At 43.7% G+C, this 13,236-nt stretch overlaps 1 protein-coding gene across 1 annotated transcript in view; it reads right to left on the reverse strand.

The window, feature by feature from the left end:
- Positions 1-13,236, reverse strand: part of LOC8027869 (fatty acid synthase-like) — a 143,835-nt gene that overhangs the window by 48,746 nt on the left and 81,853 nt on the right. The window contains exons 7-9 of the mRNA XM_042294558.1: positions 6,223-6,378; positions 4,799-5,026; positions 3,472-3,661 (exon numbers count right to left, since the gene is read on the reverse strand). Of these exons, the coding sequence (XP_042150492.1) occupies positions 3,472-3,661; positions 4,799-5,026; positions 6,223-6,378 (574 nt within the window). The remainder of the gene's footprint in view (positions 1-3,471; positions 3,662-4,798; positions 5,027-6,222; positions 6,379-13,236) is intronic.

Below are 13,236 nucleotides of genomic sequence, written 5' to 3' on the forward strand. Positions count from 1 at the left end.
AAATTGGAAGCGATTAGATAGAAAGGATTTAATCCAAGCCAATAATTGACTATCAATGTTGATTGCACTTAGTTTATACAAAAGGAGCTTAAGTGAAACGCTGTGGAATGCTTTAGCCAAGTCCAAGAATATGCAATCAACCTAAGCTGAACAACCCAGTGAGGTATGGCTATTGTGAATAAGTTAAAAGTTGAGATTCACGTGAAAACTGTTTCCTGAAGCCGTGTTGAGCAGGGGTGAAAAATCTATGCGCGTTAGGAAATTTGACGAGGTGGGAATGTGTTATGTGTTCTAAAATTTTGCAAGGAATGCTTGTTAACGAGATTGGACGGTAACTATTAGAGCAGGATTTATCGCCCCTTTTATGGATAGGGATCACTTTCCCCGTTTTCTAGTCTTCCGGGATGGTGCCGAGTTCAAGTGATTGACGAAAAAGTTTAGTCAAAACAATAGAGGGGTACATTGAAGTATTTTTTAGAAACTTGAATGAATATTATCCACACCACTTGATGACGACATTTTTAAATCATCAATAATTCTCAGAACTCCGATACATTCAACGTCAATGGGGTCCATGATACCAATACTCGGCCGGCTTAAATCAGGATAGTCAAAGTCATCTACACTAGAGAAGGGCTCAGTGAATTTTTTTTTAAAATAAAGCTGCACAGTCGCTTGTTTCTATCATTTCACCGTCAATGTTTCTTAGCTGTAGGAAGATTTTCTTCGAGGGGTTTACAGTATTCTAAAATTGCTGAAGATTGCTGCGCACCCAGTTAAACAGAGAACTTGGAAACGCTCGAGAACCATATTCTGTTCATTTCGTTTTGACGTGTGATAATAGAATTGATATTGTATAAAAAAAACTAAACTCTGCCCTAAATCGTACATGTACCCCGAAACAAGTAGAAACGATAAAATATGATGAAGAAGTAACAGCAAAAGCACTAGAGAATGTATTCGATGATTATTTTGTGTATTTAGTTAAAGACACCCCAGACCCAGATTTTTGCAAGTTTATAGAATGTCGATATTGTGCATTCATTTTCCATAGTCCCGTTACTGATATAAAGGTAATATCTGTCTTCAGTGCACTTAAAAACAGTGCAAGTTGTGACGCCGGCGGCTTACAAATAAGCCTCTAAAGAATGTAATATATATTATTTCCCCTTGTCTGACTCATATAAGTAACCTCTCCTTGCAAAATGGCGTGTTCTCCAAGCGAATGCAACAGGCAAAAGTAAAGGTTTTAAATAAGAAAGGCAATAAAGGTGAACTAGGTAATTATAGACCGGTTTCAATTTTGCCGGTGTTTTCGAAGGGCTTAGAACAAATTTTACTACTACAAATGACTTCATTTGCAGATAATCATAACCTAGTAAGTCCACCTCAACTTGGCTACCGCAGACAGCGGTCCACTAAATTTGCTCTTCTTGCACAGAAAGAATATATTCTCAAGAACTTTGAAAATAAAGAACAAACTCTCGGTGTAATCATTGACTTTATGAAAGCCTTTGACTATCTTGATCGTGATTTGCTATTTAAAAATTAGAAATGTATAGCTTCCGTGGTCAATTGTTACTACTTATAAATTCATATTTGTCTTCTCGTCAGCAATACGTACATATTGATGGCTATTCGTCAGCAATAAAATCTATACGGTCAGGCGTTCACCAGGGAAGCATCTTTGGCCCTTTTTTATTCAACCTTTACGTAAATGACATTGTAAATATCAGCCGATCAACGAAGTTAATTATTTATGCTGACGACCCTAGTTTATTTTTTACAGGTGATACCACCTCAGATCTCATAGATACCGTGAATGATGCGCTAGAAACACTAGCGAATTGGAGCAAATGTAACGCTTTAAAAATAAACATAAATAAGACTAAGGCAGTGATATTTCGCCCAAAGAATGAACCAGTTGACATAAACAAGACCATAAGTTTAAACTCTTTTAGAATTCAGTTAGTCGCTTCTTTTAAAACATTGGGTATTTTTTCTTAGAGACAATGTCATGAGATGATCACGTTAATTACAGTATATCCAAATTGTCTAGCGCTGTTGGCTTGATATATCGTAATAAACACATATTTTCACTTAAGGTAAAGTTGCTAATATATAGTTCATTATTTTATTTCCATATAAACTATGATCATCTAGTATGGGGCACACCTACCTTTACAAGCTGTAAAAAAAAATTTCATAATGCAAAAAAAAGATATTAAGAAGTATTTGCAAATTCGCACTCGAATATACAATGCATTCACTTTTCACTTCAGTGGGTGATGAAAATTATTGATTTGCATAGATATCGCCTTTGCGCAAAATATATGGTTGAAAAAACATCCATGTACATCATCTTGAATATTTAGCGAATCTAACACAAAGAGTACACTCGTACCAAAAGCGTATTCTGCCACCCTGGCAAGTGCCTCTTTTTAGAACAAATTACGGCAATTACACATAGCATACACACTACCGACCATCCTTAACCACCTTCATATGCACAACATAGAACTTGACAAGCTATCGGTACGTACCTTGCGGGACGTGATACTCTCTGGGCAAATCGGCCACGATTGAACGGTGCCTTTGTGTGTATTTTTTCTACTATATTTTGTAAAGGGGAATATGCTTGTGTTTTGTATATTGTACAATTAATTAACGTAGACCATTTTTTCTCGTTTTTTCTTCAATGATGTGGGGCGGTGCTCGTTTTGTCTGCTCTTAAATATTGTATGCCAGAATATTTTGTTACAGTGCCTTGAACGATGCATGCAAGTGGCGTTTTGCTATAGTGTCTGCTTATTTTCTTTAGTTTCATATATCTCATTGCCGACTGTTAAATCTCTTTTTTGTTTAGTGTTCTCAGTGTATTTCCTTTTTTCCATGCACGCTGCTTGTAGCTGCTGAAGTTATGGGGGCTTAGGACTAGTTAAGCTTTATGAACAACTTTTTCCCAAAGCCCCCACCAACACTGTACCTTTTGTTAGAAAATAAGCCTATTATTATTATTATTAACATGGAGGGCAAGGTACTGTTGAAGAAACAAAGTTTAGCCTCTTTAATAGCTGCCTTGTATTCAGCAGCGATTGAAAGATACGCTGCCCAGTCATGTTCAGCAATGGAATGCACAGAAAGTTTTGCGGCCCGGAACAGTCTTTTCTTTTTGTTTGAGAGATTTCTGAGAGTCCCATTGAAGCTGCCTTTTCGTTTAGGCACGGTGAACGGTAGTGTATGCCTCGGAGAAACTATTCGACGACATTCCACTAGAAAATAATAGGCCAAAGCCACTTTTTGTTTCGAATTCGCTTCAAACAACAAAATCCACTTTTTGCACAATACTAACGAGACATCGGTGTATTTGGACTTAAGGGAGTTGCCAACAGCCTCGACAACACACATAAACCTCATGTCCAGACCTGACAACCTGAAGACAACAACCCGTTCAGAGAAGAAAAGACTGACCGACGGCAGCCATGGCTCCCTTGGGCAGGATGCACAGCTCGGCGCAGCGCCCGGTCCAATAGGCGCACAGGACCGTCTGCTCGGCCGTGAAGCCACCGTCGGCAAAGCCGCAGCCGATCTCGCCCAACGAGTGACCCACAATGCCGTCCGGCTCCACCCCCGCCGCCTGCAGCATATATACCAGCGCCACCTGCGGGAAAGCGCAACGTGTCCCGTCTTGCTAATTACGCCCAAGAAGACGGAAAACAGACGCGCGTGGCTTATAGAGGTACTGTATAATTATGTAGAAGGCAAAGTCCCAGGTATTTCGGTCGCTTCGGAACGGAGGGGCACAGACACAGACGTCGGTGGTCGCAGTGGGTCCATATTGCTGGCGATGTTTTAGTGTACACAAATTGGCGGCAAAACGTCACTTGCAAGCTCTGTACCTAGTGTTCTAGCTTTATTTTCTATGATAACACTGGCATCGTGTATTGCACAAAATTAAACAGAGATGACAAGCACTCTAACAACTCGTCGTGGCGAAACGAACACGCCTCCAAATTATTGTCTCCTTCCTTTCTTTAAATTTCTGTCTTTCTTTCTCTCTCTTCCTCTCGGGACCACAGATGTCGGCGCTTAGTGATGTTCTGCTCTCGTCTTTACCTCCCCGGTGCAGCTGCACTCCGGCCAGGAGTGAATTTACGGGTCGTGCTCGGGGGGCATTTTGACATCGCGGACGGATGTGTCGTTACGGGCAAGCCGTTGCCCGGGTCTATTTGGTTCACCTAATATTCTCCATTTTAAGCGAAACAAGATATTTCTTCTCTAAAAAGTTGGTGCCTGTTGTTTTTGCTACAAAAAGCATGACTCAAAAAATGTTAGATGTTATAAAACGGGACCGTATGAGTGCAGCAGAGTAATTGTTCCTAACATGTTACAAGAAGTTTGGTGATATGAAACGAATGCTGCTTATAAGCTCATTCCATCAAGACGAAAAAACATGCGTAAAGCACTGGAATATGTGATGGGCTCGTTCGATTTGCCTGCGCCAGCCTGCATCGGTGTAGAAAATTGTAAATTGAAAATCGAACGGAAACGACGTCGCCCCACTGGAGACGGAAAAGTGTAGAATTATGGATTTAACATCAGCTCCATTTGCCGTTTTCCGATTAGCTGTTCCGAATTACGAGATATTAAATAACACGCCGGAAAGAGTAAAACCCGAATCCTCCGAAAATGTTTTTTTTTCTTTGTTCGCTATAAAAAAACAGCCCAAGCTCCCTTTCTAAATCGCGGCTCTCTATAGAGAGCCCCAATTTAGAAAGGGAGCTTGGGTTCTGCTTACCTGCACGGCAGCGATGGAGACTAAGAGAGGCATCATTGTCTGGTTGCTGGCGTTATCGCTGGTGATCAGATCTACAAGGTCAATGCCGAAGGGCACCAGGAGCTCGTGGGACCGCCGGATGGAGTCGGCAAACACGTCGAACTGCATCATCTGGCGGGCCATGCCGTTCCACTGGCAGCCCATCCCCGTGAAGACGAACCACAGCGGCCGCTTCTCAGATGGGGCATGCTATAGCGTGGGGAAAAGGGGCAACGGTCAGGACGCACACTCAGCTCGGGTGCGGTAGGGGACAAAAAAAATGGCAAACGACCCCAGAAAGTCTGCTATGCGATTGACAGCCCAGCATTGTGAAAAGGCACGTTCAAGGAGATTCGCTTTCAGCCGGTGCGCAGTACTATATGTCTTTGCTTTCAGTGGAAGTGATGTAGGAGGCGTGTGTGAAACAATGTACACTTTAATGGGACGATTGCGCGAGATGTTGCAGGTGTTAAAAACACAGACGTGCTCATTTTTTGCTGAAACGTTCTTTTAAAACGGGAGCGCCCGTGACTGCACCTGCGGTGGAAGAATGTATGCACACTGTTCCGTAGAGGGGCGGAGAGACACGAGAACGGAACCTGGGCGGCGGCAGTGGGGAGGCGAGGGAGCGTGTCCGGACAGCGCGACCTTGTGGGCCTTTATGCAACAGGAGCTGCCGGATGGCGGGGGGGAGGGGGGGGGGGGAGGAAGAGAGGTCGTTGCGAGAAAGGATGTGGATGTAGCAGAATGATGGGGTGGTGAAGAGCGCTCTCCCCATGGTGACGTGGGTTTTTCGAAACAGCGGGGTCCACAAAGGGGAAGGGAGGTGGGAGGGAAAGGGGGGCGAGAGAGAGCCTTCCCTTTTGTGAGGAATGACGAGGAGATGAAGAGCAGTGACTCTGCTGTAGAGTGGCTTTTTGCGTTCACATATAAACACTTTTTGCCGGAAAGGAGGACCAACAGCTACCACTGTAAAACGGAAGGCTCTGACGATTCTCTTGCATATGCCTTTCACATGCCTTGTGTCATTCCCGGTTCATGTCCTGTGGCATTCCCGGCATATGCCTTGTGCATTCCATGCACATGCCTTGGACAAGTATTATACAAGTCCTTCACGTGGCTTGCACATGCCCTGCAGAACACGCCTTGTGCACAGGCCTCATGCGTGCCTCTATTTTTAAAAAAACGCTAGCTACGATGACACAATTTCTGGGAGAAAGAATGGCAGCTCAATATTTGGCTCTATTCGCACAAAATCCACTGGTACTGGACCGCACATTCGGGGCTAGCCCCGATCTCGAGGAAAGTGCGAGAGACACGTCCGTTGAAGAACACCTCCCCCGACGCAACAAGCGCAGGGCCTGTGCTGCCTGGGGCACCGAGACTAGAGGAAGGCTGGGATTCACCTCGACCCCTTTGATGGGCTCGCGGGAACCGTCCACGGCCACCACGGAGTAGCCGCGGAACGGGAACTGGTTGACGCTGGGCTGCCCGACCCGGTTCAACAAAGCGTAGGCAGGGTCCGGCAGGGGTCCGTCCGCCTCCAGCCGGTCCAGGGTGGCCTGCGAGGGGACACGGGTCTGCCGTGAGCATTCTCATCCATGCAAGACCACCGACACCAGAGTTGACTATAATATGAAGGAAAAGGTCCCAGGCATTTCGTCTATCGGAATGACCGACGTGGACATTGGCGGTCCCTATAGGACCATATCACTGACAACACTTCTAAATACACAAGGAAGCAGCACAACCTCTCTTCCAAGGCCTGCACCTAGCTATTTCCTAGCTTTATTTTGCATAAAACATTGTGCATTCTATCAAAATAAATGAAGCTGACGAGCGCTCGAATAACTTCAATCCATCGTGGCAAAACGAATGCACCTAAGCTATCGTACGCTTTACATATACAATACACAGGCGAGCCGGATAGCAAACATTATTAAATGAAAATGTGAGACCGGTACAAACAAAAAAACGGAGAAAACAACACAAAATTTCAAACGCAGCAATGATTATTCACAGGAGGACGTCAATAAATACAAGTTCACACGAAAGCAGAAATAAAAGAAGAAGGAAGGAGACATTCCCCCCCCCCCCCCCCCCCCCCAGCCGCGATTAGAAAGGTTCGCTTCCTTTTCTGGTTGTACTGGTAACCAGGATTGGCAGTCAGCTAAACCTCTTTGTTTCCATGAAGCCAACCTAGCCTGGCAGATATTTTGGTTTTCATTCCCACCATTCCCGGTTTCATAAAGCGTCGGCGGCCTCTGAGCTGTTCAGGCGCGCCTTCGTCACCTGCTGTTCAAAGAAGTCTCCATTAGGAAATCAAGGTCATAACATCGAATTTCGTAAGAACGGCTACCCTCGACGGTTCATTGTTCGGATTCTCGAAAGTTCATGGCATCTAAACGTAGGGCGCCGTGTTCCCCCCTCCCATCGCGTCTGTGTGCCCTACATTAGCCGCACCATCGAGGCCCTTTCCGCCGTCCTCGGTCGCTACGGGGTCCAGACTCAGGCCCGTGTCAACACTTGGTCATTGCCACCCCCCTCCCGAAGGATCGGCCCCCTAAAGAAAAGGTCCAAGGTTTGGTCTATGGCATCCCATATAAAGGTTGCCCGGCCTCCTACGCTTGCAAAAGTAAGAACTTCGCACAGAGGCTTACGCGACAGAAATACGATGTCCGGAAAAAGGATGTGGAGGTAAGCGCTCTCGCGGAGCACGCGAAAGCAGCCGGCCATACAGTCGACTTCGAGAGAAGCACCGTGCTGGCCTTGGAGAGGATTCGGCGAAAGCGCCTCTTCGCTGGGTCTTGGTTCATCCAACGCTGAAAGGGGAACGGGTTTCGTTCTTCGGGCTCCCTGCCCAGCAGCTACGTCTCGGGACTGCTTGACGTCAGCAAAGCCCCATACAACGGTATGTGCATTTAAGCCACGCCTGTTCTTTCCGTTACTCACCCGTGAACAAGAGATCGGACTGGTCTCGGAACGTCGGGTAAATGTTTATTAAACTATTGGTCACATGAAACGTTTAAACGCCAATGAAACGAATTTTGTCTGGAATAATTGAATTTAGATTGGCATTTTACATTAGCTTATTGTTTAGTGGATAGTATGTCAAAAGACTGATTTTCAGTACCAAAATTTGAAAACACAGCGGAGTATTTCGTGCATCGTTCCCTTCGTAAGCTCTCTGGTTTTTCATTGTGATACATCCGCGGTACGCAAAGCGCGTCACCGGGCCCAAATGCACGTCACAAGACACCGGACCTAACTTATTTCCTTCACTCCTAAGCTGACAGTGCGGTGGACGCTATGCACTTGCCGGGCCAATCAGCCGCCTCCCTTTCATACCCTGACCTCATTCTCTGTGCGAGGGTATACGCGAGGGAGCGTGACTACGTGGCAAAGGTGTCGCTGGCCCAACGAGCACGTAGCTTCCACAGCACTGTCAGCTTCGGGGTGATGGAGGAGGGAAAGCAACTTTTGTTCGAGTTTTGAGTGACGGGATAATTTAGGAAAAGCATGGCCGTGTCCGTGTACACAAACGAGGGTCCGAGCATGAGGGGAGTCGTTCCGTTCCGTCTTCTTGGACTGTTTGGTACTTAGCAGTTGAGGAGGGAAGCTAAGAAGGAAAAAGTTGAAATATGGTTTCATGGCCCTTTTGACGGAGCACGACATGTAGATACCACCCCCCCCCCCCCTCCCAGATAGAACCGTCGCCCGGAAACACCACCGGTTCTTTAGGACCTCAACGATAAGCTTCCTCTAGGCTGCGCGAGCCAGCCCACTCATGAAATAGGCCCCCCACCCTTCCCTCACTCGCCGGAAACCCCCAAGGTACCGAAGCAACAACAGCAAGGCAACAGCAAGCACTCAAAGCAAGAACAGGCCTCTGGCGCGTTTGACTCAGCCAACTACCGTGGTCGCCTATACTCAAGGTTTCTTTTATAATTTTTTATCCGAGTCTCTTTTTTTAAACAAAATTAAGGTCTCTTTCAAAAATGGGAACACGAACTGCATTCACCAATGTGTTTGACCAGTTCTGAATTTGGGCACTTATGTCTCACATCTCTCGTATGTTCAAACAGGCCGTCGTTTATGCAGCGGAATGTCTGGCCCACCATAGCATAAATCACAATAAAATGAAATTTTGTACACAGCCTCCTTTTTAAAACCAATCGACGGATCTATATGCCCCTTTGCAGACTCCTGCTCCCTGTTCTGGCTAAACGGTGTGAGTTTGCCAGGCCGAAAATCTGCCTTGAAAACAACCCATACCTCGAATCATCCCGCCAAAGCATTTAAACTCTTCGAGAACCCATGCAAATATTATTATTAAAATATAATAATAATAATAATAATAATAATAATAACGATATTGATAGCTTTATTGCTGCTCTTTGAGACTAGTCGAAATTAATGCAGGTTCGTCAAAGCCATCGAGGGCTTCTGGGACAGAACCTAAGTTGAAGTGACATCGAGTGAAGTATTAAGAAAATAAAAGTTAAGCAGCGCAGTAGCCTCAAGAAACTTATTAGAAAAAAAGCCGGAGCATCGCATCGGTATTAAGTGAAGAAAAAAAAAAGAAAAGCTTTAGCGTCGCAGTAACAGTCAGTGTACAAATGAAAAAAAAATGTCAGCTTTGTCACAGTCTTGAGAAACGTTCGTGAAGTTTCAGAGGTTGGTCATGCGACACCAGAATGTCCTATGTTTTACATATCAAGAGTATCTACAGAGCGCGTACAAGCGATCGCCGGTTTTTTCAGTTTTTCTCTTTGAAACCAAGAGATGTCATCTAAGTTAGTATTGCTACGGAAAGAGCTCATTTAGTTCTATCTAAGCGATGAAATTTCGTGCTCGCTAATACTATTTAGAAGTAAAATGCGGAAATGCGCCGATGTCGTGTTCGCGCTAACAGAGTCGCGATGTGTACTCTGGAGCACCAATCAGTATGATCAATTAGCTCTAGTATATGCATACCTACCAGTCTTCAGCCCTTTCGAACCCCAATAACTTTACAAAGTTAGAAAAAAGTAGAAAAGAAAACAATGCGCACCAAAAATAAAGATTAAAAAAAATGTTGCATAAGAAAAAACAGGGATGCTTGTTCTTTTAAACCCGACAAAAGAAAGCAACCAACAAAGAAAAAAAAAACACAGGCCTTTTAAGGGGTTTTCACTAAAGGAGGTAGAATGACGTAGAGCTTTCCTTAGTTTCTTTTTCGAAAGCAGGTCTTCAAAGTTGGATTAACGCCTTAAAAATTTGAGGAACATTGTAACATCGCATGTTTTCCATAACGTGTATAACGCGTGGGAACAATAAACCGAGTGTCTAGTCGTATTCGTCATTCCAGTAGGGGGTGAGGACGATCGTTTCAAACAAAAGAGACTAAAAATTAGGCATGAAGAGGGCCTGAAAAGAATCGGGACAAGATGTCGTGGGTTTGTAAAGTACATGATGCAGGATTCCTTTTAAGATATTGTTGACCTTTTTGTGCCATAACCCGGAGCAGTTGCCAAAAACTGTTATGCCATAGCGGAGTATGCTATACGATAACTAGTTAGCTACAAGTTTTCGTATACCAAATGGCAGGAAGGGCTTGATGTTGTATAATAAGCAGGAAACACTCCTTAATGTTTAACATATTTTTAGGAAATGAGTTCCATGAAAGGTCTGAGTCAAAAATAATACCAAAGTATTTTGCGGTGTTTGAATAAGAAATGGTAGCGCAGTGGCAGGCGACGCATTGTGATGTGTTGAGCAGAAGAGGAATGTCTAAAACGATAGTCTTAAGTGGATTGTGAAAACAAACTAATTTTGTTTTTGAGACGTTTACGTCGATTCGATTTTGCCAAACCAGTTCATTAATTCGATGGAGCATTTCTGTAGCATTTTCATCGCTATGGGAAAAAAAAGGAGACTCGTTAGCAGAAAAGTGTCATCAGCACATTGATAGATGGTACAGTTTGCGATGGAGGTATAAATATCGTTGACGTATGTATTAAAGACCAGGGGTGATAGAATCGAGCCCTGTGGCACACCTGCTTCTAGGAAACTTTTGTTGCTATATATTCCTTCTATTGAAACCATTTGTGCTCGACCTTGTAGAAAATTTTTTAACAGGGCCAAGAAAGGCCATCGGAAATCAACAGCGGAGAGCGTTTGTATTAAAATGGACTGGTTTACAGTGCCGAACGCCTTGCAGACGACGATAAAATATGCCCATGTAAACAGGTTAGATGCAAAACCTAAATTTATGTTGTCTGAGAAAGCTTCGAGAAGATGTCGAGTACCACGCCCCGGAATAAATCTGTACTGGGTGGGAGATGTGATGTTGTATTTATCCAAAAAGAAAACCATTGTTATGTAAATAAATTTTCTAATATTGTTAAGCAAACATGGCAGAATAGATACTGGCCTATAGTTTTCTACTCCCACTCGTTGTCCTTCTTTAAAAAGAGGTTTAACAATGGCGGTTTTGAGTTTGGTAAGAATTAAACCAGCAAGAACATTTTGTCGAAAAGAGTAAGAAGTATGTATTTTATATAGTTAAAATTTCTACGAAGATCGCTGAGGCGCATGCCATCTCATCCTGGGGACCTGTTCGGTTTCAGACTAAAAGTTATTGACCCAAGGTCGGAAAGCGTCATTTGTGGAAGAAATGCCGATACCCTATTTGACTTAGGGAGATGAGAAGCTGATGAGTCATTTTCTCAGGCTTTACCTGAAAATATTGCGAAAGCATTGTTGAAGGCATGAGCCGTATCCAGTAGATCAGGTCCAAAAAAAAAAGCGTTCAATGCATTACCTTGGAGTCGTTTGGAAGGATTTCCCGGTAATTCATTTATCAATGCCCAGGATTTTGCAGGATTGTTTTGAGATTCTAGCATTTGTTTATTAAAGTAAAGACGCTTTGCTGAACGAATCGGGGCGCTTACTTTGTTGAGAATAGTTTTGAACTCACATAGAAAGTTTGAGCTTTGTGGTGATCGACGGCATTTTTTTCAAACAATTTCTTTAAGCTTGTTAGCAGATAGTATATCCTTATTTAATCATAATAGGCTTGCTTTTCTTTGTTTTATGAAATGAACATTTTTGAGTTCTCACAGAACTGCCTGAATAGTTGAGGAAACGAAGGATATATGTCCAAGTGTGTTTGTGTGAAAGCTTGCCGATCGTAGGTGGATATATATTTCTCAAGTTTTTGATGGTCAGTAATTTCCACTTGACGCATTTTATTCTGCTTTATTTTCTATGTAACGCCAGGAAATGTTTTTTTGGCATGCTACGAAGTAATGGTCCGATAGTTTTTAAGGTATGACTAGAGCTTTGCGTTTGATAATGGCGAACCTAAATTAATGTGATCTATCGAGGAGGTAACCGAAATGCCTCTGAAGAGTTCCTCTCTTGTAGGACCAAAATTCGCCGGCTCGTCGGCTCGTTGCCATGATCTGGCAAGATCTGACAAGAGAGTAAGATATTCGCACACTAGAGGCTTCGAAAACTTCAGTAGATCGACGTTAAAATCTCCTACTAGACAAAGGGCTGCTTTATCTGGCAAAGCTGACAGACACTCTCGAAGCTCGGCTAAAAATTCGGAAACTTTTTCAGAGGGAGTCGATCAAAAGCCAGCAAGCATAGATCGGAAATTGGTGTAAGTATGCGCAGTGCTATTGATTCAGATGACCAAAACGCTACTTGTATATACGAAAAAATTAGCTCTTGTTTAAAAAAATATTCTGCGATTCCAGCGCCGCGCCTCTTGTCGCGAGTGTAGAAAATGCTTTTGAATCCGGGCAAAAAAATTGGTCTGTACTTTTATTAGAAATATGGATTTCTGTTAGAACAAATGCATCAGTTATTGGGAGGACAGATTTAATAGCCAATTGGAATTCGTCCCGGTGCTTCCGGAGGCTACGGATATTAACATAATATAAAGTGAAGGAACATGCGCTTGTTGTGAAGATTTCTGAAAAGATTGAAGGTTGTTAAAACGAAAAAAGCTAGCAATTTGTTTCTAGGTGATTAGCTCCAATGCTTCAGTATCAGTGATATGAATTGTCATGGATCCCTGGCTTTGTTTTGCGAAACTTTTGCCGTGTAATACCCAGCTAAACTTAAAGTTATTCTCTTTTCCTCTAGTTCGGGCCATCCAGAATATTTTCCTGTTGGAATCTGTGAGCTTATCATTGAAATGTATTCGAGGATGAGTACCGTCACGAGGTAGGGAGCCAAGCTTCCCACGGCGTGACATCCAACGGTCTTTCAGAGCAACTGACGAGAACCTAACCATGATCGGAGGTATAGCGGACGGTCTAGCAGGCCTAGCAGGCAGGCGATGGGCGGACATTACATGTCCAGCCTGAAAATCCTCAACTTCAATTTCCTGCTCGAGGTATGACATGATATCACGAACATTTTTG

The sequence above is a fragment of the Ixodes scapularis genome, unplaced genomic scaffold (assembly GCF_016920785.2).
Source record: "Ixodes scapularis isolate PalLabHiFi unplaced genomic scaffold, ASM1692078v2 PGA_scaffold6__148_contigs__length_123643588, whole genome shotgun sequence".
In the NCBI taxonomy this organism is placed as follows: domain Eukaryota; kingdom Metazoa; phylum Arthropoda; class Arachnida; order Ixodida; family Ixodidae; genus Ixodes; species Ixodes scapularis.